The following is a 22,996-nucleotide window of genomic DNA, read 5'->3' as shown; positions in this document are numbered from 1 at the left end:
TAATGAGGATTGTATAAATGCGGAAGAAGATGAAGACATTCCCAGCACTGCCATATTAGCTGAGAGGCAGCTCAGAGTCCACAGTGATCCACCCCTCTTTGTAGGGAGGCATGGCCACATGCAGTCCCATCTCAAATCAGGATGTTATGAGAGTCTGGAGACAGGATTCCTCCCTTTTCCCTCCCTGAAACCTTGTCATTCTTTGTATAAAACATATTGGTGCCACTTTCTATGAACTATATTTAACTAAGCATTAAATTTAGATTTAACTGGATAGTTATTGCCTCCTAAGTAAATACTCTGAGATAAGGAAATATTTAGTGAGCTCTAGCAGTTGGGTGGCAGATGCTTCTTGCGTTGCATAATAGTTAATCTTCGACAAATATGTTTTCCTTACTCTGCTGGCATTTAATTATCATACAATAGCTCTTATTAAATGTAGATGAAACATATGTGGGACACCCTTGTAAAAAGGATCCATGTAACACTGGTTTGGAAGAGGGGTGCATTTCTTTCATTGGTTACTTCATATGAGACCAAGTCTTTTAGCTGTACTCGAATTCTGGCACAGGAGTGCATGGGTTTCCTGTTGGTGATGCCAATCTTCTGGCATGCCAGCAACTTGATGGCATCTTTGTCCCTTGCACTGTCCATTGCCCTAGTGTGGTGGTTACTAGCCAGAAATCAGATGTCAGCAGCATAGTCTTCTTCAGAGCAATATCCTTGTCGGGTGACATCTCTCTCTGCAATAGCTTAGGAATATCTGATGTGTGGATTAACCCCTTTAGCTCCTCATTCTTCTCCCTCTGGTGCTATCGGTGTCAGGTCTCCTGCAGAGGAAGTGTCTGACTTGCCTCACTTTTTGGCTTGAATACAAAGCAGTCATCTCTTTTTGCCACTGCATGCGTGGCACTGGAGCAGCAGTGTCATGACCTTAGTCCTTAATTTCTGTGCCTTTAACACTTGTAGGGATTGTTTAAGTACTCATAAACAGTGTGGCCTTTTTAAGTACTCATAAACAGTGTGGCCTTTCCATACCAGGGCTGCAGGGGCCAGTTTCTAGGCATTCAGAAAGCAACTGGACACATTCCTGGAAAAAAGAAAATCATTCAAGTACCATTAACTACAAAGACAGTACCATTGGCTGGGGACATGCCTTAACCACAAATCACTGGAAATAGATAAGTGCCCTGGGGCAGTGCTTCTCTTGTGCTTGTGTGCTTCCTTAAGAATTGGCTTTAGGCTACACTTGGAGACAAAACTAAGGGTTAGAGGGACCTTTGATCTGATCCCATGTGGCCATTCGCATAACACAATGACATTCCTTATGTGTCTCCAGTTTGTGTCCACTGTATCCCACAAGGCTTCAGGAGCAGAGGTGAAGCAGGCATCGTACAAGTGTTTTTTCCCCTCCTGCACACACACGTAGCAGCGCTGTGATCCCGCAGGACAGCAATTCTCAGCCGATCTCCCATGGCTGTTCTTGCACCTGCTTCTCTGGACCCCTCTCAAACCACGCCTTCCCTCTTTGCTTCCCCGTCCCAGCCCCGCCGTGCTGTGGCTGCAGAAGGGTTACACTAGAGAAGCATCCCTAGAAACAGTTCTCATCCCTCCCGCAGGGCAGAGATCGGGCTGGGGAAATGGCAGGCAGGCATCAGCAGTAACACACACAGCTTATTCCTCTCCATTAATTTAATCTCCCTTCTCTTTGCGGTGGCGGTGGTATGTGGGCTGCGGGAGCGTTCCCGGGTGGGCAGCGCTGCTGCCGGCAGGCGCGGGGCTCAGCTGCGGGCGCCGGCAGCCGGGAGGACAGGCCGAGCATTCACACCGCGGGCAGCTCAATGCCGGCATTGTCTCCGCTCCGTCCCTCCGGCTGGGAAAGGAGGTGGGGGGCGGGAAGGGCTGAGTGGAGAGAGGTGGGAGGGAGGGATGTACAACTGTTTATCTGTCGAGGGGAAAGTCTGAGAGGGGAAGAAGCAAGGTTTGAAGGGTGCAGAGGCAGTTGCCAAGGATGCTGCTCTGTAAATCAGTTAGCGTGTGGCTTCAGACCGCTAAGCCAAGTTGTTTGCACTTTTGGCCACAGACCCGTTTTCCTCACTATTTTCTCTTGAGAATATTGGCCGTACCTTCCTCCATTCTCTCTGCCCTGCTCCCTGTGCCTCCCTCCCGCTCAGCATCTCCTGGCGGCTCCTGCTTTCTCCTCTCCGGTGCTGCTTCCCGCTCGCGCTCCTTTCTCCTCCTTTCCCCAGCCCTCTCTTCCTCTCTCATCCCCTTCCCTCTCTGCTTCTCCCTCCTCCCCTTTCCTTCGTGGCTTCCCCCTCTGCCCCCCAGCCCTCATCCCTTCACAAGCCCCTCGTCCCTGCTGCAGTGCCCCGCTCCCCTCCCTCACCCCTCCCCTTCCCCAGCCGCCGTCCACCCCCGAGGCCCGCCCGGCGCCGTTTTCCGGTCCCCCCCAGGGCAGCCCGCTCCCCGGCGAGGAGGAGCGGGTGGGGGCGCGGGGCCTCGGGCGGCTGTGACCAGGGGAGGGGTGGGGAACGCGGCTGGCGGCTCACTCTCTCCGCGCCCGCCGCCGCCGCTGTAGTGCCGAGCTCCCGTCTCACGAGTGTGGCTCCCTCCTCCCTCTCTCTCTCTCCTCCTCCTCCCTCCCTCGCTCCGCCTGGGAAAGTGGGTTAGGAGGGAGCGCGGGGCTGGAGGCTGCACAGCCACAGGACCATCCCCTCCCGCAGCCCGGCGGCACAGGATTCCTCTTGTTCCTTTTCCTTTTTTTTTTTTTTTTTTTTTACCACCTCTCTACATCACTCTAAACGGGTCGATTTAATTGTTATTATTTTGTAATTATTTTGCTACCTGACTTTTTCCTCTTGCTTCTTTTTTCCTCCTTCTTTTTTAATTGAAGGCTGTGCTAAGACTTTTTTTTCTTTTTTGAAAATCTTAAAAAAAAAAAAAAAAAGACCAGGTGGGGAAAGAAGCCAACAAGAGACTGAAAAGAGCAAGAGAAAGTGGCAGCTAAGAAGGACTGTGAAATCACCTCCCCTTTCTGGGCTGTCGATCAGAGCGAGAGTTGTACATTATTATTATTGTTTTTCTTTCTACATCTATCTGTCCACATACACAGGCAGAGAGGGAGACAAGTAGAGACTGAAACTCGACAAGACCAGCCATGGTAGCAAGGGCTCAGCCTGATCGGAAACAATTACCGCTGGTCCTACTGAGATTGCTTTGCCTTCTCCCTACAGGGCTGCCAGTCCGCAGCGTGGATTTTACCCGAGGTACCGATAACATCACCGTGAGGCAAGGGGACACAGCCATCCTCAGGTAGGGCATTTTGCCAACTCTTCTGCTTCTGTGTATCTGTATTTCTATGTATGCAACGTATACGTGTGACGTGATACATATTTGTGTGTATATGTCTCTGTGAGAGTGTGTGTTATTTTACCTCTGGAACTGCAGTAGCAGCAGCTGCTACAAACAAGCTCTGCATGCGTGTGCTTTAATATGAAAAAATCGTAAAGCTTTTGAATACTTCTTGCCACCACTCTGCTCTGTGCAGTGCTCTGGATCAAAAGAATTTCAGTGGGGAAGATCCGCTTGTGTTAGCCAGCTCTTGTGAACGAACACTTTCCACCAGCCCTGCAGTATCAATAGAGAAATCGAAAAGGGATCCAGCTGTGCTTGCCAGATGTTCCATTGATCTTCTCGTGCTTCTTTTTGTACATATGCAAAAACTTTATCCCTGGTGCTGCCAGAACTCTTGGGCAAGTTTTTTTGGAAAACTCTGGGTTTTAATTTTATTTGTTTATTTTTATACCATGTGTGGAGGGAAGATGGATACAATAGTTGAAAAGGCTGGTGAAAACATGGTGTAGGAGCTCTGACATTTATGAAGGTTGTATCTTTTTCGGTCTGTTGATGTTTTTGCAGGGCTACAATAAATGGGTGTATGTTGTGCCTATGTGTCTGATTGTAATGAGGGTGTCTTTGCACATGAAACCTTGCTCACTGGCAGTATTGAGTGTTATATTTCTGGTTTTGTTGTGCAGGCTTTCTAAAGGTAGTTCTGACACTACTTGGGCTTTCAGTTAGGAGTGTCCCAAATAACTAAACTGCAGTAGTCTTTTTCCTGTGGGTTTTGTTTTCACATTCTGTCTTGTTCAACTTACCTGCGGTAACTTCCTTAGTGAAGGAAAATTCTCAGTGTGTGTGTGTGCACACACTGTGTATTATGACTGTAAAACTACTGTGTGTAATTTAAAGTAAGTCTGTGATCTGTATGAAGAGCTGATAGTGCACAAACCCTGAAGCATCAAGGGAGCAATCCCCTAGCAAAGCTAACGGCAGCAGCAAAGTTTTCTTTCTCTTTCTGTGAAATAAATCCTGCTGAATGTCACCAAACGGTCTGCTACACGATCCCCTGCGTCCTGCATCCCTCCCATTTAATGATAGAGGGAAGAAGGATGCTGGAGGAGGGATGTGTGAGTGCGCTTACGCGTATCGCTTCTCTCGGCTCCCGTGTGCTCCCTTGTTTTGATCCTGGAATATCCATTCAGCAGCTTCCATTCCCCAGCTCTCCAGACTTGCTAACTCAAATGTGAGATTTATCCACATGGAGTAATAGGATTTACAGAGTAATTCATCTGCCTTGCATATGCAACGGAAGTGGTTCAGATTAGACATGGTAAACACCTAACAAGGGGTGTTGACTCTGGCTTCTCTCCTTTCCCTTCCACTCACTAGCAATTCATATATCCTATTAACCCTTTTCTAGCAGGACTCCTAGCTGACTTATCCCATTTTTAAAGGCAAATCGCCTCCATCAATCATTTATTTTGGAAAGGCTGCTCAGACAGATGTTTGCCAGCATACGTTTGGTACATACAGCAGCAGACAAGTCATTAAGCTCACTTGCCCAGACAGGGGTCACTGGATTTCTATTTCCCACTTAACCCTGGAGCTTTTGAGTTTATCTAGACACTGTGTGCTAAAGCTGCATTTGCAGCAGAGAGGGCTAAGCGAATGGTGGAGTTGGTGCCTGCATGTTCTGTGTGTAAAGCGTTTGCTCATCAACAAGCTCAATGGGGCTGCATGGGAGAGTGGTTTCAGTGATAGTGTGTGGCTTGCCAGTGTTATGTTAGGCACTAAAATAAAACACCTGAGTTAAATGATCCAGCTGTGTCAGCCAGATGTGTGCCAAGTGACACAGTCAGCAGGAGCAGCACACCACCCAGCCATGTAATGGCTTGCCCCAAGCAATACCATGTTCCTGGCAGGCTGCGTTTCTGTCAGAAGTGACTGTGGCCAGTACACAGGCTTTACCTCTCTCAACTGCCTTCCTAGGCTCTTTAACCAGATCTGGCCAGCTCTGTGTTCCCATTTCTTGGGAAGGGCAGTTGTCCCTCCTCCTTTTCCCTGGGCCCATCCTCCTGTTTCTAGGATATTTCAGTCCCTCCTTCAGAGGTGAGACAGAAGCCAGGCTGTACTGGGCAACAGGACTGCCACATAAAGCTGGAAGGTGTGAGATTTCCCTGTGTCCCATAGATTTGAGGTCCTGCAGAATAACATTTAATTTCCACCATTTTAAAGCAAGTGTTAGTTTGCTAGCTTCCCCCTCGCTGCTTTCCTTGACCCCCAAAACATAACTCAGTTTAAGACAGCCTTGTGTTTGAAAAACTCCCAGTGTCTTGCTTTCCCTGTCTATAGATCCACTAGTAACGATGGAAGGGAAAGAGCTAGATGGGAAAAAAAAAATTAGATAATCTATACTAACTGTGTTCAGATCTTTACCTCCACAGAGTGACAGGTAAAAGATGTCTATACATGGATCATATCACCCGTCTTTGCTAAACATCTGCTTCAGAGGGAACAGGGAGTGTGCAGCATCAGTTTACCAGCACTCAGTAGCTCTATCCTGTAGCTTGAAAGCTTGAAGGGAAATGAAAATGTAGGAGGGAGAAAAAATGATATGCAGTTGGAGAGAAATAAAAGCAATGTACATAATGATAAGATATCAAAAAACATTTTGTTCCTGTAAATTGTGATGCAAATCATTCAGCTAAGCACCCAGGACAGGATATTCTGAATGAGTTTTCTCCTTTGGGGCCTTATGCATTTGTATATAGGGTTACACTTGTGGGCGGAAGAATGGGTGGGTGGACTGATCTATGAAGTGGAGAAAAATGGTTTATTATAAGCCCTAATGTTCCTAAAGGAAGCCACTCCTCTGAAGCTTCATCTGCAGCTTGTTACTCAAATAGAATTATTCTGAGAAGTTTGGAGATGACTTTTTAAAACTATAGCATTTAAAATATTCTCTCACTATGGGACTATTAAAAAATGTCCCTAACTCTAAACTGGCTCATCTCCTAAATGACCTGGCAGCAGATTTGATTCATTTGTTGGCTTTGCTGAAGGTTGATGACTTTTAGCAAGTATTTGGCATGGGGAAGTTAGGGAATTGCAGAGAGAATAAAAATAGCTCATGATGGACTATCCACAGGGAAAAGGGTAATGATCCGTTCCTTAGAGCAAGGCAGAAAAGAGAGGAGAGGTCTGAGAGCTGCAACAGGTGATAATGGCTTAGCAGAGTTGCTAGTATTTATCCAGCTGCAACCAAGAAAAGAAAGCAGGATGTTTCAAAGATGACACTGTATATTAGTGACACTGTCAGATTTTCTGAGGTTTCATTTTTTAACTCTGTCTTCAGCAAGTGAAGAAAGACACTGAACCTTATTTTCAGTATTGAGAAAGAATTGTGGGCTGCAGTTCCTGACGATGTTTTGCTGACAAAATTACAGTCGTGAGGTTGTCAGGTCTTGCAACTTCCTGGCTTAATGTTAGGAAAAAAATGAAAAGAAAAGAATCTCCAAACAAGAAATGCTCAAAATATCCCCCAAATTAATTAAAATAGAAAAAGTAAAACAGTCCCCAAACCCAAATCTTCTCCAGCATCCTTTCCCACCTCATTTGCTGTTCTCATGTTGGGTGAGCAGGGACCCTGTGGTCTGTTGTGCACAGTCTAGTGAGGGGATGAGAAATAAGAGGATGTTGGCTAAGTTGTGACATGTGCAGTAATGAAGAGCAGCTGCTGCAAACTGGGGAAGGGAGGGAACTGTGCTTTTGTGCTGTGTTTGGCCCTTAAGATGGCTTGGAAGCAAAATGGCAGTGCTTATCCATGCTGTGGGATCACATACCTCTGCAGCATGTTAGGGGAAAAACATCAGCTCCCTCAGGAACCACCACAGCAGCTCACCCCAAAATATCTTTAAAGCACTATTCTGAGGGTGTTAGTGGGACTTGCAGGTTGTCCAGGGCTTTTAGTAGTCCTGGCACAAGTGCAGATTTGGCCTTTAAAGACTCCTGAAATGGAACTTGTCACTAGCTGGAACCAAAATGGGTCACATCCCCATTCCAATCTGCTCAGTTATACCAGTACAAATCCACCAAAGCCCAAGGGCACTGCCAGAAATACCACATTTGTCTTTGGGGCAGATTCCCGGGGACTGCTAATAAAGAGGTACAAGTGACTCATACAGGGCTTAAGCTGCTGAGCGCTGCTCAGATGATGTTCAGCCTGTTGGAGAACTGGGATCTCGCCAAGGCCAGCATTTGGCTCATTGCTCCGGAGTTTTTCCAAGCATCAACTTTTCATCAAGAATTAAATCAATCTCATGCTTATGTAGAGATGAAAACGAACATTTAACAGAGTGTGCATTTTTAATTTTTACCAGGTATTTTTAAATAATGTGAAATTTCAGGCTGATAGCATGTTTAGGAATTTCCATCGTAATGGGTACTTAGTTACTTCAAGTTACATGTGTCAAAGGATGGGCTAGAATCAAATTACCAGCAGTAATGATAGTGCTGTTGGTATAATCCTGCAATATAAGCAATTTATGCAAACTCCGTTCTTGGCCTCCCAGTATTTTGCTGATACGTTACACATGGAGCTATGCTAGAGGACAAAGGCACCTCAGGCAAAATAGCAACACAGCATCACAACAAAGTTTATGCCCTATACAGCCATTTTAAAAGAAAAGTAAAAGCTGTTCAGATTACACTTATAATTAGCATATGATTTATAACAGGGAGCACTGAGCTGAGCCCTTTGCTAGAAATGAGAATAGGCATGTTCAAAGGTATAATGCTACATAATAATACAGTCTTGGCAGTAAAATTGTAACCTTAATTATTAGTTGTATTGTTGTGGCACTTAAAGGCCACCACTGAGTTGAGGGACCCTTTGTATTAAGGGCCATTCAAGCACAGAGTAAAAGAGGCACCCTCTTCTGCAGGGCAGGCAGGCTATTAGCTGGATTGGACCGAGGCTGGAGGTGGGCAGGAGGTGCTCGGAGGGTGAGGGGACTCGCCCAGGGTTGCACGGCGGGGCTCAGGCGCACCCAGCCTAGCGACTCATCCATTAACTTGGGCTGCCTTTCGTCTCAGCCATGCCACAACCCAGCAAACGTGACACATGAGGATTCCCTAGTATGTCCTCATCTGCTATTGACTACAAGTCCCAAGTGCTTTTCTCTCTCTCCGGTCTGTACAAAGCCTTCATTATCAAATCTAGTGTACATGTGTCGAGAGAGGGTATGTTGGTATCTGTGCAAACTCTGCTGATGCTTTCCTTTAAATAAAAAATAAAAATGTATAAATGTAGTAACAGATGATGTTGCAAAACTTCCAGATCTGGCAGCAGATGGTGCCCTTATATGAAGACACACATGCGTCCATAGATATGTGTGTGTGCATACATATGATAAAGGAAGTTGCAATATGTATGTGGTCAAAGGTTGGTGATTTTCATGTCTCCTTATGCACACACAGTATTTCTATAAGGTCTCCTGCCCAGTGGTGAGGGGGAGCCTTTGTGATACTGAGCTTTCAGCAAAGTGGGACTAACTCATCACAAGGAAAGGTGGAATTAAAATTGAAAAAGGATAGGCTTTCTTTGGTGAAATTATGTATATTTAATAACACCGTATGGAAAATCTACACTCAGAAAGATGGAGGAGGAGAGACAATATCAAACTGATGGCTTTAACCTCCTCCCCTGAGTCTGCACACACACTTCAGTTTGCAGCTAAGTACCATATGTTTTCCTACTTAGTTGGCATTAAAATTTATATAGTAGTACATGTTACCTGGAGTGTCTCAGAGTCGGTACCTCTTCCATCCACTCCCCTCCCCAGCAGGTCATGAGGAAGGACCTAGTCTTAAAATAGCTTGTAGTTACTGGAATTTGCCATCTCATAACTATAAATTTTCAAAATATATATTACGCATACCTGCCCTTTATATCCAGACCCACAGGCATCTGATTCTGACAGAGCTGCAGGGCCACAGCTCAGTGCTGATGCAGCGGCAGGACTTCAACAGGCTTACTGCGAGGCTGAATATAGCCATTTCCATTGGAGGTACCTAGTTTTGTTGTCCATCAAAATTCACTCTGGTTTGTGTGAACTCGTGCTCTGCTGGAGTAAGTGCAACAGAGGGCACAAAGGTGAAGTCAGGAATTTACTGAGTTTTCTTTTACTGTTCTCTTGCTGACGAAGAAATGAATGTGATTTTCAGCTGAATCTGACACCAAAACATTTGCTTCTGGCTTCAGGCACATCTAACATGCCTGGTTTTATGGTAAGTAATGGGAACTAATAATGATGAGTTTCACCTCTGCCTAGAAAACAGCTATTTCAAAATAGTTATTTCAAAAATAGCTATTTTAAAACATCCAGTCTCCCCTGTGCTTGTATATTTGCACAGATTTTTATTAGGAGCAACTTGATTGTGTGGGAGAGACCAGCTATGATCCCAGAGTGCCCCCACAGTCCTCAGCCCTGGGTAAAGAGAGAAATAGCCCTGCTGCAGCTCTATTGATTTCACCAGGGTTGGGCTTTTTGAGTCCTAGCTAACTTGATGGAAGTGAGCCTGCTCAAATTGGGCTGGAGCTCAGCAGATATTTTGCAATAGCACATCTGTATGAGATCTGGGATGTGCGTGCTTGTATGTGCCTGTGCTCAAGTGTGCGTTTCCCTACATTTGCTCCCACTTAAAAATGGGAAGTGTTTTCTTGTGTGTAGTTGGACAAATGTTCATATAATTTGTAAAGTTGCCACACTTGTAACCGAGAGGCAGCACTGCTGGATGGACAGGATAAGGGTCTACTTACTTGGAGGTCTATGTGACTTTTTCCAAATCCTCAGTAACCATTACTAATGCTGGAAGTGTCCTTTTGCTTCAGTATGTCTCAGTTGCTACAGCTGTTAAGGAAAAAAGCAGCAAGTGAGGAGAATATAGCATCTTCCTCCTCTGAGGCTCAATGATTAACACCACTGTAGATCTGGCCAATACTGTCCCTTTCCAGTAACAATCTGAACCACTCTCACTTCTGAAATTGGCATTTCTGTGGCAGAGGGAAGTAGTGAAAACTTTCAAAGAGCAGGGGGTTCTTGTCTCCCACACATCCTCCTCTAAGAGCCCAGACATGCCTGAATGGTTTCTCATTGCATTTGATGAGTTCCTAGAAGAGCACTGGATTCATGTGGGGAAGGGAAATCCCAAGGGTGCTCCAGCTTGACCATGACTCAGAGCTGCACATCCAATCACCTTTCATGCCTTTCTGTGCAAACAAAACCCATGTTGAAATCCACTGGCAGGCAGCATCCATGACTTTGAATAGTAAATACAAATCTCTCCTTTTCCCTCTCTGTCTCTCTCTCTCTCTCTCTCTGTTATTAAGCTGACAGGCACTTAGCCAATTATCCAGTCGTCGTCTCAGCTGTATTTGGAAGAGACAACGCACACAGCTCTTGTCTTCAGGGCTTCAGCTGAGTCTCCCTTGTGTGCTGTGGCATTTTCCCTTGTGTTAACTGCTTAGGATGCACAGGGAAAGAAACCAATGAAGGGGATTAGTTGAGAAGAGGGATGGGGGGAGCAGAGGAGGTGCAAGGGGTCTGTTCCCCCAGACCAGGCACATGCCAGAGCTGTCATTGTTTGCCACTGCTTTTGTGTTTAAATTTGGCAGAACACAGGTGCCTTTGTTGCATAACATTGTGATGGATGGGGAATGCGGTGGCTGTGAGTACTTGCAAAGTCATTTTGCAAAGACCAAAATCCGAAACTATGTGGTGGCAGATTGTGAGTCTGTGACTTAAAGTAGGGGAGTCGCATGTACTTGGGGACATGGTGTGAATCTGTGACTTGGATCCAACAACCACCCCTAATCCCCAATGCGGTATTGCCTAGAACATACAGCCTGCGCTGGCTCAAGTGTTTACTCCAAACAGCAAAATTTAGGCAAATAGCACTGAAGTGTTCTGTGAATATTTTCATGAATGTTAAAAATGAATTCACTTTGTCTGCAGCTGTGCTTCCTTTGTGTGTGTGCATGTGCATCTTTTTTTCTCTCCCCCTTGTGAATAATCTGAGTGGATGAGTTTTCCTTGCCCTGGCGTTCATGGACAGAACATTTTAAACAGGTCCGTAGATGAGCAAAACAAGGCTCTAGCTGCAACTTTTGCAGCTGGAAGTCCCTGTCTGTACAGATTTGCAGACGTGTCCTTTCCTCCCCTTACACCTAGACACTAACTTTGTGTATGCCTATGGTGCACTTGATATATATTTATGTTGATTGTTGCTTAGGGAGCACTGGACATGGTTCTTGCAACCCCTCATAGGAGCCCAGGCATAAAGGCAGTAGAAAAAGCGAGATGTGGAGCTGATCACAGCTCGAGCCACAATAATTTATGTGCATGTGACAAGAGAAAATTACCTTTAAACTCTGCACCCAACCAATCAATCTTGCAGCAGCCTGTTTTTGCTAGGAAAGGTTCCTCGGGCCAAGCCTATCAAACTCAGAAAAAGAAAGGTTAAAAGTTCTATCATTATCTCTTTCTTTTTCTTTGGAGGAGAGGAGCCACAGTGACAAAGCCTAGCTGACTCCTTCACACCAGCTCTTTTGTAGTGAGTTCCATTCCCACCCCCAACCCAGATTCCCAACTGGAGTCAGCAGGAATTTGTCCACAGTCAGGCCCCGTGCTCATCTTGTCAGAGAACAGAAAGGAGAGCATGTGACAGAGAGGATCAGGCACAAATAAGCATGCTGGAATTGGAAAATGCCCAAGAGGATAGGAAAAACACCACCACAACGAGGTAGCAACTACTGAGTGCTGCAGTTAGCACAGGAATGCTAGGAAACCCTCATCTGTTCCAGGGCGTCCTCTGAGCTTGGAGAAAAGTGAGATTTGAAGAGTGATTACTCCCTGAAAAATTATTGTCTCCTCTCTGCCAAATACAATATAATATGATCTGTAATCTCCATCCCTGCAGCAATAGAGCAGGGAGCCTGCGCCAGCTGAGGCTGTTGTTTATTGGGGCTTCATGGGGACAGGGGCATTGGAGTCCCCCTTGTTGTATGAGCAGAGGCACATGTGAATTGTGAATCAGTGGGCCATGTTTGTCCTTTCAGTGCAGGCATGTTTATTAGCTGTCCCCTTGAGTCAAAGGACAGGGGAGATTTTAAGCTGGTGGAAGGAGATGGGAAGGGACTGATGCAGCCTGTCCTTCCCCCTTTTCACATCAGCTGCCTCCTTAGCCTTTGCCGCACTTTAAATAGGGATGGTCCTTCTGTAACCCCCTGACATTTCTCAGGCAGGCTCTGTCCCATCTTCAGCTCTCCAGAGTGGCCCCACAGACTTACCATGTGTCCCCCGTTTAACAGGGTTCTTGTTCTTGACAGTGGGGTGGTGATGACCTCTGAGCCCCACAGCTTACTGGGCACCCACACCCTTCTCCCCTGTGGGAGATGGGGACATCTCCCACCACCACCTCTTTATTCCTTGTGCAGCAGAACTTGCAAGGTCCTCACAACCAGAGCGGTCAACCCCAACCATAGCAGATCACTCCTCTTCCTTTTAAAGAGCCCCTTTTGGATGCACTGGCTAACTTTCCCTAGCCAGTTACTGTTGTCACCATGCCAGTGACCACTGGGGTGGCTGGCAGCACTGCAGAGAAGCAATCGGGGCTGGAGAGAAAGTGAGGGAGCAAGCTGCTTTCCAGAGTCCTTTGAGCCACCATGGAAAAATGACACACACATACCCGCATCATTGCTGGCACACACCTGCCATACATACACATATTTGTCTATTTCTTGGATTACAGTGCTGTTTAATTGAAATCATTCGTGGGCGTGGTGGAGCTGAGGTGGAGGTGCTGGCTGTGTGCTCAGACAGGCCTTATAGGTGCAGGTGAATAGTTGACTTGGGTCCTGTGAGCCACGGATGGACCCTGGGAAAAGAAGCTAAGAAAATGCAACCCCCTTATAGTTACTTTTGCTCTCAACTTTCTCACTAATGGCAGTTGTTGTCTGAAATGGATCAGCTTGTTGATGGGGAGCATGGAGGCAGTCTCTAGATAGTGCTCGCCTCATGTTTATTGAAAGGGAAAAAAAGCCCACCACCCCAAGACAGAAAGTGTAAAGAAGTATGCATAGTCATATTTTATATTGCCTCTTTCACCTGCATGCTACATAAGGCAGATATGGTTTTGGGCAGTCAAGAGTTCAGGACAGCATATGGGGGCAGTACTCCTTAGAATGTGCTAAATGCGGGCAGCAATAACAGGAGATCCGATCCTAATGAGGAACAGAAAATTAGTTACTTCTTTCACCAGATATTCCCACTCCTTAGGGCCTGTTGTTATTACACCTGCTGCGGAGGCTCAGAGTGTGCCCAAACCTTTTTAGTTGTGCACATGCTTACCTCATCCACCTTCCCTCTACTGCTACCCTTGGCTGTCTCTTGCCAGCAAGGAAAAGGAAGAGTGTGTTTGCAGACGTCTGTCCAGTGAGAGAAAAAGGATAAGTTTGTCAGAGAGACAAAACTGAAGTATTTTTCCTGTCTCCCCTCTTGCAAATCACACACAGCAAACTCTCCTTGGAACACTCCCCCATACAGCTTCCTACCTTGCTCAACGAAGTTGTCTGTCACATCTCTTTCTTGCTTTCTTCATATCCTCCCTCCCTCCTTTGCTTTCTCTCTCTCTCTCAATCCATCTACTCCTCCCCCTTCACCCCTCTCCAGCACATGTTCTCATTCCTGATTCCAGCCCCTTCCCCCTCTTCCTTTTCTTTCTCTCTCTATGCTTAACTCTGAATTCCCTTTAAATTCCCCTCCCTTCTGGACCTGAGAGAGGAAGTGGAGGAAAAGCAGAGAAGAATGGGGGTGCACCACAGTGACTGCAGTGCTCTGGCTCTTCTGCTGTAGATGATGGAGCAGACTGAGATCTGTTGTTGGACGTGGTCACTCAATCAGCACTTTGTATTCAGACCGGGTCTGCGGAATATTTCCCAATGTATTTATTTTCTGTTCCCACACAGAATGCCTGGTGCCTCTATGTCCTGTGAGCTCATAGAAAGGGAGTGTGTGGGAGGGCTACTAAGAAGTGGGGCTGCGTCACCAGTAAAGCTCTTCCTTTTCCTAGTAGGAATGTAGCTGGATGCCTGTTGCATTCCAGTGATCTGCTTCTCCTGCTTTTAATTGCAGTCCAAGTTGGAAACAGAGCAATAGGAGAACCCATTCCTTGATGAGGTGGTTGACAGGCAAGAGCTGAGGCTCCAGGCTGCTGTGAAAACCACCTTGCTGCTGTCAACAGAGGAACATGCTGCAGTGCATTCCTGGTGTACTGTGATTCTTCTCCTGGAAGTATCTGGGTGCTTTTTCTCCCTCTTTTGTAGCTTTTTCTTGAGTGAGAAGCTCCTGTGTGATGCTGCTGTGTGACATTGACATGGGGTGACAGATCAGTGATGGGGTGCAGACCTCAGATTTTCTTATGCAAGTGGCAAAGAAGGCAGATACATTTAAAAGACAATGGTGGTGCAATATTAGGGAAAGTTCTTGGTGTTCGAAGTGCCAGACCTCTCTGACCTTAAAGAGAAGCATCAGGACTTAAGCTCATGAGTTATGATCACTCCAGCCAGATTTGTCCATTGCAGGAGTAGCTTTCCAGGTATTTTGGAGAATGCCCCACATGTTTGTCATGAAACCATAAGATGCTACAGAAAACCAGCTGCTAGTGCTGTAGCAGGGACATTCCTCGGTGCTAGTCACCCTTTATTATCCTCCTGTGGTACTTCCTTTTTGAAGGACTGGGACTCTGAAGCTTTGGTGAAAACCCACACATCCTGGCTGCTTTTACGCTTAAGGGAGACCTGAGATTGGCATCCATAATCAGGAGCAGAAGGTGCTGCAGGCAATCTGTCTTCCTAGCACTGCATTAAACTCATTTTAGTTTTTTCAGCTAAATATCAAATTATCTGTCCACCCACACATCCTCCCCACTGCATCAACCACAGTTAGTGATGGGCCATCTGTAGGACTTTTACCTGGACAAGGGGATCCACGGGGGTTCTTGCGTAACATATTTCTTGCGTATTCATTGGCCTTTAGAGTGGCATTTCTTTCCTTCCTATTCTTCTGGCTAGTCTCCAGTCCTGGCAATGAGTCAGAGGCATGCAGGTCTATCAATTTGAAAAGTGTGTCCCAAGGTGGAGGAACACATGCAGCTTTGTTCCCACCTGAGTTGGGAAGCAGTGCTTAACTGCAGGCCAGGTGGGTCAAGGACTTCGGACATAGTCAGATTAGATAGCCTTTTAAATGTCTCCCCCCCCCGTCCATGGGGCTCGAAGTGGAAACAGCATCCAATTCCCAGAGAAGAGAGAAGGGCATACAGCAGACTTTCCAGCATCATCCTTGTGTTCTGCTGTAGCCGTGTTCCTGCCTCGGTGGTAGGGTTGACTGCTTGCTGATTGCTGTATCTACTGCAGTGGAGTCCTGTGTCTATTTGGAGTACTTTATGCTTCTAAGATCTAGACCAGTTGGATGTAATCCCAAAGAGGGAAGTGGGAATGATCAGAAGTCTGGACAGCATATTCATGAGGAGAGATGGATGGAAATGGGAATTTTTGGGACTAAAGAAGAGGGGACTAGGCATGAGATTTGCATAACAGCATGCAGGTACATAAGATACAAAATAAAGGAATTATGTCTTCCGCAGAAGAAGATGAAGAGGAATAGTTTAAGACTGTAGCAAGAGAGACAGCCTGAATGTCAGTAAGAACTCTGCAGCAGTAAAGACAGCAAAACGTTGAATCAGACTGGCTTGGGAGGCTGTGTAACTCCATCACTGGAGGGCTTTAAGGACAGACTAGACATGTATGAGGAGTGACAGATGCCACGAATGACGAAGTAGAACTGATCCATCTTTCACAGAGTAGAACAGACTAGATGGTTCCTTTGGGTCACTTCTACCTCTGCTGCTTGATTCGGTACAGCCTTCAGGCTCAGAGAATGGCAGGAGCATAGGCAGAAACACAGCTGAAAGGTTCAGGGAAGTGCCTCAGCAAGAAACCAAGTGAGCCTGGCCAGGAGGTCCTTACCCATTTCTTTTGCTGTGGCTGTCCTTCTCCCTTCCATCCCAGGAGCATGATGTGCTCCAAGGAGCCTGTAATCAGTACCACTCCAGTGCAAGCATGTGACATTTAACCTATCTGACAAACAGAAGTAGGAATCAGTGTCAAGACTATCCCTAAAACTGATTTTTTTTTCATAGGAACTCAGATCTTTTTCCCATCTGCTGCCCTTGGAGGGCCACAGGACCTAGAGAATATTTTACCATGAGTGTGATAGGGAAAAACAAGTCAAAGGCTTAGTGTTTTATCCTGGCAAAGTTTGATGATGTTGCTGAATGCTCACCTCATGAGGCTTTGTCAGCATGTTCTGCTAATGAAATGTCACCTTCTTCTGGTGTGACATCACTTTGTGCATTGGTATATGAGCCCGTGAGGATGAGGGTCTACCCGAGGAGTGGATGTGGTACAGTTTATGAGTACTATTGGGATTTTTATCCACGGGGGAAGAGGCATGTGACATAAGACACAAAATGGGGCAGGCAGCAAGCCTTGCAACTATTGACTATCACACCTTAAACAGTGAACTGGGTAACAGTTCAGTTACTGAAGTGCAGTGCAGTGAAGATGTAGGAGAAGAATAGAAAAAGGCCTTTTTAAAAGGGTGAGAAGCAATTTAAGAGAGGAAAAGGGAAGGAGGGGAAGAGCATAAAGGGCCTGATGTAAAGTTTGGAGGAATGTGTTTGGTGTTAATCTTTCTCTGGCTGTAGTGACCCAGGCCATTGCTAACCTGGCCAGGCAAGCTGCCAGAGGCTGTCTCCATTGCTCACCCATCGTCCACTCTCATCCTGTCTCCGACTTGTGTTTTCTTGTCAGCATTTCTCTTCCACAGATCGATTCCTCCTTGGCTCATCCAAGTGATTTTAAGCATAGAGAGAAACTTCCTCTTGGCGGTGAGAGATAATCAAGCTGAATATTACCCATCTCTGAAGTGCAGGCAGTCCGTGAACAGAGCCAAAGTCAATATCTTGGCAGATGTTGCCTTGCATTGATTTATCTTCTCCTGGAGCAGGGTGGATGGCCTCGAAGAAGGCAGCACGGTCACCTGGCCAAACCCCAAAACATTTGCAGGCTACATTAGCTTGGTTGATTTGGTCTCCAGAAGCTGCTGTCCTCAGTGTCTGGGTGTAGAAAAGCGTGGTGCCAAACACAAATCCCTTCTTTTGCTCCTGTGTGACATCAGTGTTACTTCTTGTGCTGAGACACATCCTGGGCTCAGAGCACCAGCTCATGGTGCTGAGCTAATCCTGCCTCATTTACTGGTTTAATGGAGCAAGAAAACAAATGTGTTGGCTGCTGCAGGGGTGGGGGAGAGGAACGGGAGACCAATGCCCCAGAAAGGCCTTGCAGCATGGGGGTTTTTCCTTGCGGGGAATCTGAATGTGTTGAAGGTAAAGCAGGGGAGAGGAAACTTCTGTATGAGCAGGGAGGGAGCAGCAGGAATTGGGGGAAACAGGCAGGGCCTCTCTTCAAGCCAAAGGAATTATAGCCAGCAGATTGTTGTGCAGGACAGGGTGGGAGGAAGGGGAGCTGCTGACAGATAGAAGGGGGTGGTGAAGGCAGGCTGTGGAGGAACCGGTTGCCAGACAGGAGGACCAGGTCAGAGTGCTACTCCTGCCTTTGCCCTGTCACATCAAACAGATAAAGTGTGCGAAACTACCTATATAGAGTTCCAGTTCCCAGCTTCCCAGCATAATGCACTCTCTGTTTTCAGAGACTTTGAGCTCTCCTCCTGTGTCTGGGAGCTCCAGGTTTAGCTCTGGCAGGAAAGGGCCTCCAGCAGAGAAGGCAGGGGGCTTTTCAAAACCACAGCTAAAGAGAAACCATCTGTGTGATCTCAAGTAACAGACACTCGCATGCAAACCCCATCCCCTTTGGTACCATCCCCTTCTTCCAGCCCCCTTCCTGAGCCCCTCATCTCCCCAGCCCTGCCTGAGTCCTTTACAGCTCCTGTCTGCCCATCCTGCCGTTTTCATGCTGTAGCAAGGGGCACTGCACAGATACATATACAACATCTCTGGTTCTGCAGTTTCCCCGAGGGTCTGGACAGATGCTGGTTGTCTTCATGCCCAGTTGGGGACAGCAGGAATTATTATAAATAGCTCCAGTTCCTTGCGTGGCAAAGACAAAACTTTCCATTAGAAGTCCATCTCTCTACTCCCAGGACTCACTGAGAGGTCTCTTAAATGTCACAGTACGTTTGCAGCAGAAAGTACCTCTGGAGGCTTCCTGTGGGTTCAGGTCTTGATCCAGGTGGAAAATGGAACAAGTTTGCTGAATCTTTCCTCACAACCTAATTCCTTTCTGGCTGTCCTCATAATTTTTATGTGAATGGTACTTTCTGTTCAGAAGAGACTTGGGACTAAAATAGGAGTAGCTGCAGAAGTAAGCACTTAAGATGCATAAACCTGATGTGCTGAGGAAAGAAATAGGTCTGGAGCAGCACAAGGGATATAGGGGTGCAGTGGCGGAACTGATGTGGGGAGCCCCAGGTCAGGAGAACTTTGTTGTGGGAGGGGGGTATTGCCATTACTATCACACCAGACAGACATGTTAAGAGCAAGAAAACATTCCTGCAAGAAAGTAATATGTTTTCCGGCACTAAAGGTTCCCTCTGCTCCCCTCTGGAGTTAATTTGCTTCTACAGGAGTTCAAACTATGAGAGGAGCCAAAAGCAACCAGTTTAGAGGCACAATTGTTCATCCTCCCTCTCCCCAGCTCCCTGCCCTCAGGCAGAGAGTATTGTTTAACACCTGTGGGCAGATGAAGAAACCCTTTCCATCTCCCTAGCTAATATCAGACTGTCCTGCTGATGGCAGCCAGACATCCCCTGCTGCAGCACCATTTCAGCCCTAGGCACTGACTGCTGCTGCTGAAGCCTGTGTTTGCATCAGCAAAAGTTCCTTCGCTGGGGGTTTGTGGCTACAGGGGCTGTGCTGTGCTTGGCAGCTGGAGATCTCCCTGCAGGCATTGTGAGGAGAGGCCCTGGTGGCATGTGCACAGTGATATTTAAATTAAAATTGCTCATATGAGATTGAAGGACTAATAAGGAACAGTACCAGGACTTGGATATCCTCCACCTCATGCGTGCCTCCCAGAGGCTCCCCGAGTGCCTCACAGAGGCCCAGTTTGAACTGCTGGTGTATCATATATTATGTTGTTGGCTTCTCTTTGTGATTTCTGCCCTGTCCTTGCTTGCTCTCTGGTTTCCTTTGTGTTTATTATTCTAATTTATTGAGTTACCTGGAGTGTTTTCTCAGACACCAAGGCTGCTTTGCCGAAATTAATGATTGTGCTTTCTGCTTGTTGGTGCCTTGCGTAGACTTTTCTTTTATGTGATGGAGCCTAAAATATGCTCAGAGAAAATGAAAATGTTAACCTCCATTAAAAACATACATAGATAAGTTGTCAGATCTATGCCAGAGCACATGGAATTACTTTGAGATTATTTAGCTCAGTAGTCCCTGCCACTTCTGAATCTCAGAGTATTTTAATTAATTTCTCCTTTGAGACAAGTCACCATTAGTGCCCCCACTTTGCAGAATGGAAAACCGAGGCTCAAAAAGGAGATTTGTCTCAGGAAAGTAGTGGCCAGACATAGGTGACCAAACTCTTTGCAGACTGGAACCCCAGTTTATAGGTCCTATTCAGTGCTATGCTGCCTAACTGGCTGCTGGACTAGGATATCACATGAATGTCTCCTAAGGTAATACAAAAGCAGGACATCATCTTTTCTCAATTGTGGTCTGAGAAGCCAGAACTTGGCAGTTCCAATTCAGTGTAAATGAGCTGTGGGAGGGAACACTCAGTTTTTTTCCTGTTCCCAAGGAAATCAATGACTGATGTTTGCACCTGAGTGTCCTCCTCAGTGAGGCGGAGATTCTGGTCCAGAAAATGAGCATCCTGGTAAAGGAGGAATCTGCATTCATGTATTTCTGTAAAGGAAGTGAGGAAGTTGAGAGGAGAAACCTACAGATAGCAGTGCAAAGTGTTTTGTTGGTTTTTGATGTGCTTATTCACTTTTTTGAGAAGGAGTAAAGCAGGATATCCAAAAAGGTGATTGCAAAGTGTGTAACAGCTCACACAGCTCTGTTGGAAAGAGCTAGGTGGGGTCATAGGAAATGACAAACCTGTAAATCTTGGAACTATGTCTGTGGCAGGTCCTTGCAGGGACTGATATTATAAATCTATTGAAACAAGCTGTCTTTCCCTAGAAGTTTACTGAGAAAGCGCATTCCCTGATTGGTCAGGGAATGACAGATGCAGCATTTTGTGGATATTCTCCAAGTCACTATAGGTGATACAATACAGGGGGAAATTTTTAGCTGCTGGGACACAAGCCATCTGAAAGGGAAGTTTTTTTTCAGGTCCTCCATGAACTCATTAAAACAGTAGGATGATCATTTTCCTCTCTTGCTTGAACACTTAGAAGTCCTTAAGAGAGAGTGCTTTTCAAACAGACTCTTGTTTAGCATATATGAATTTCCTCCCAAACAGAAGAATTTAAGAAACAGCAGATGATAGCAAAACCATTTTACATCAGTATCTTGTATTTTTAAATTTACATTATATAAGAAAATACAAAAACCTCCTAAGTGGGAAAATATGCAGAATCATAGAAATAACTTGCTGATAGGAGAAATTTCTGTGTCCTGGGCAGATTGTTTCCTTCTTATAGTCTGAAGCAAGAGGATTGACATCATTGATGTTGCATGGAAGGGGTCATGAGGAGGTATTTTCATGTATAAAGTGACCATTGGTATTCTTGCAGTTCACGTAACTGGATTGTTCTCTTTGAGGAATAGCGTTAGGCCTGCACGTTGTCTTGTGGCAGTGAGTTCCACACGGTATTGCATGTAGTAGGAAAGCAGCAAGTCCCATCTAGCCTCAAATGGGTAGGGTTTCAGTCGTATGGGATGCTCCCTAGCTTTATCAGGGTGTTTGCCTTTGCTGTATCTTCATTGTTTTATATATCCCTACACTCTCCAACCTGATTTGTTTCCTCTTTGAAGCAAAAAGCCCCAGTGTTTTCAATCTCCCTTCTTACCAATATTTTGTGAGGCCTTTAACTCATTGCTGTCACCTGTCCCTGAACCCTTTTTATTTCTATTTCATCTTTTGCAGATAGGATGACCTGATATGGGACATTGTATTGCAGTACAGTACTGCACTTGGCCTTATTTTTTTCTCTGTCTCAGTGCATCCTATGTTTGGATTCTTTCCCATTCTGAACTGAGGATATTTATGAGTTTGCCATAGATGAATCTTAATTTCTGAATTATTCTAGTTAACTTAGAAGCCAACAGGGTAACTTAAATAATTCCTTCTAGAATGTGCATCACTTAACATCGTGTGCTTGATCAGTGCTCCTGCTTAAGACAGGGTATAGCCCAGCAGAATGGCTTTTGTTGTTTGTAAACTGAGTCGATGCATTCCTCATTTGCGCTCTTGTTTTATGGAGTGATACTCTCCTTTTTTCCCTTGAAATTAATTGCTTCTTAAAAGTGGGCTTATTGCCTTCTTTAGAATCTTTGAGGTGAGGTGTCACTGGTAATGGTGTAAGAATGTGCCTGTGGAGAGGTTGCTGTGCTCTGCTCACCACTCAAGCCCAGTCACCTCTGAAGTGGAACACTGCAAATATTAAACAGCAAATGGCAGTAGGTTCAAGACAAGAAAAGAAGAAGAAAACATCCAGTTGGAACTGCAAGGACTATTTTGGAAGGCAGATTGTAATTAAACTAATCGGAATTCAGACAGGACTACTGTCTTTGCACACTTGCCTTTGAAAAGTGTCAAGCGATCTTTGATTATAAGCAGTCTTTTTATTTATAATCTTATAATAACAAAGATGTTGCCCAAGGAACATATTGTCTCCAATTTTTAGTCCCTTGAAGATAGAAGATATTAAGTAGTTTCTTTGAGTAGAGGAAAGCCAAAGCCAGCTGACAAAAAACATGGTGAAACCCATCCTCCTGCTGCACCAAAGCACAGAGCATCCCCAGAACTCTGCCACTCTGCACACCATTAGAATAACACCCTCTTCAGCATCTTTCAAAGGTCATGAGATTATTTTTCAGAGGTGAAGAAGTAGCGGAAAAATTATTCAGGTAGGAAGAAATGGGCATGGAGGCTGGTGAATGAAGATGGACCTGTAGAAATCAGAGCAAGGAAAGGAGGAATATTTAATACATGCTCCCTTAGAGCAAACTCTTTTGGACCTGCCTATTACCTTGACCAGTTACTAGACCGTCGTGATTATTTCAGTTGCACTTTATTTGAGCTGTGTTATTTCATATGAAACAAGAAGTCCTTTTGCCTTGTAACAAACTTCTTAAACCATGTGACTGACCTCAGTTCCCAGGAGAGCCTGCTGGAGAGTACAAATGTGCAAATGAAAAGCATTTGCACAAAATACAGGGTAACTGCTTGGTGTGGTTTTGACCTGAAATACACTCTAATAAGTTGCTGGTAGCAGAGACTGAGATCACATGATATTCAACAGAAATCCAGAAATAGCTTATTTTCTATTATTTTTCC

General features: G+C 45.7%; 1 protein-coding gene across 7 annotated transcripts in view; it reads left to right on the top strand.

The window, feature by feature from the left end:
• Positions 1-22,996, top strand: part of LSAMP (limbic system associated membrane protein) — a 1,000,415-nt gene that overhangs the window by 690,181 nt on the left and 287,238 nt on the right. For 4 of the 7 annotated variants that reach the window (XM_018074658.2, XM_018074661.2, XM_018074660.2 and 1 more), the window contains exon 2: positions 3,237-3,315. In XM_018074658.2, the coding sequence (XP_017930147.1) occupies positions 3,237-3,315 (79 nt within the window). Of the gene's footprint in view, positions 1-2,948; positions 3,316-22,996 lie in introns of those variants that run through there. The other 3 variants (XM_008922515.3, XM_008922514.3, XM_018074663.1) reach the window with 1 other exon arrangement.

The sequence above is a fragment of the Manacus vitellinus genome, unplaced genomic scaffold (assembly GCF_001715985.3).
Source record: "Manacus vitellinus isolate BGI_N305 unplaced genomic scaffold, ASM171598v3 scaffold_28_pilon, whole genome shotgun sequence".
NCBI classification, from domain to species: domain Eukaryota; kingdom Metazoa; phylum Chordata; class Aves; order Passeriformes; family Pipridae; genus Manacus; species Manacus vitellinus.
The sequence above is the reverse complement of the archived record's forward strand: the minus strand, read 5'-3'. Positions and strand labels throughout refer to the sequence as shown.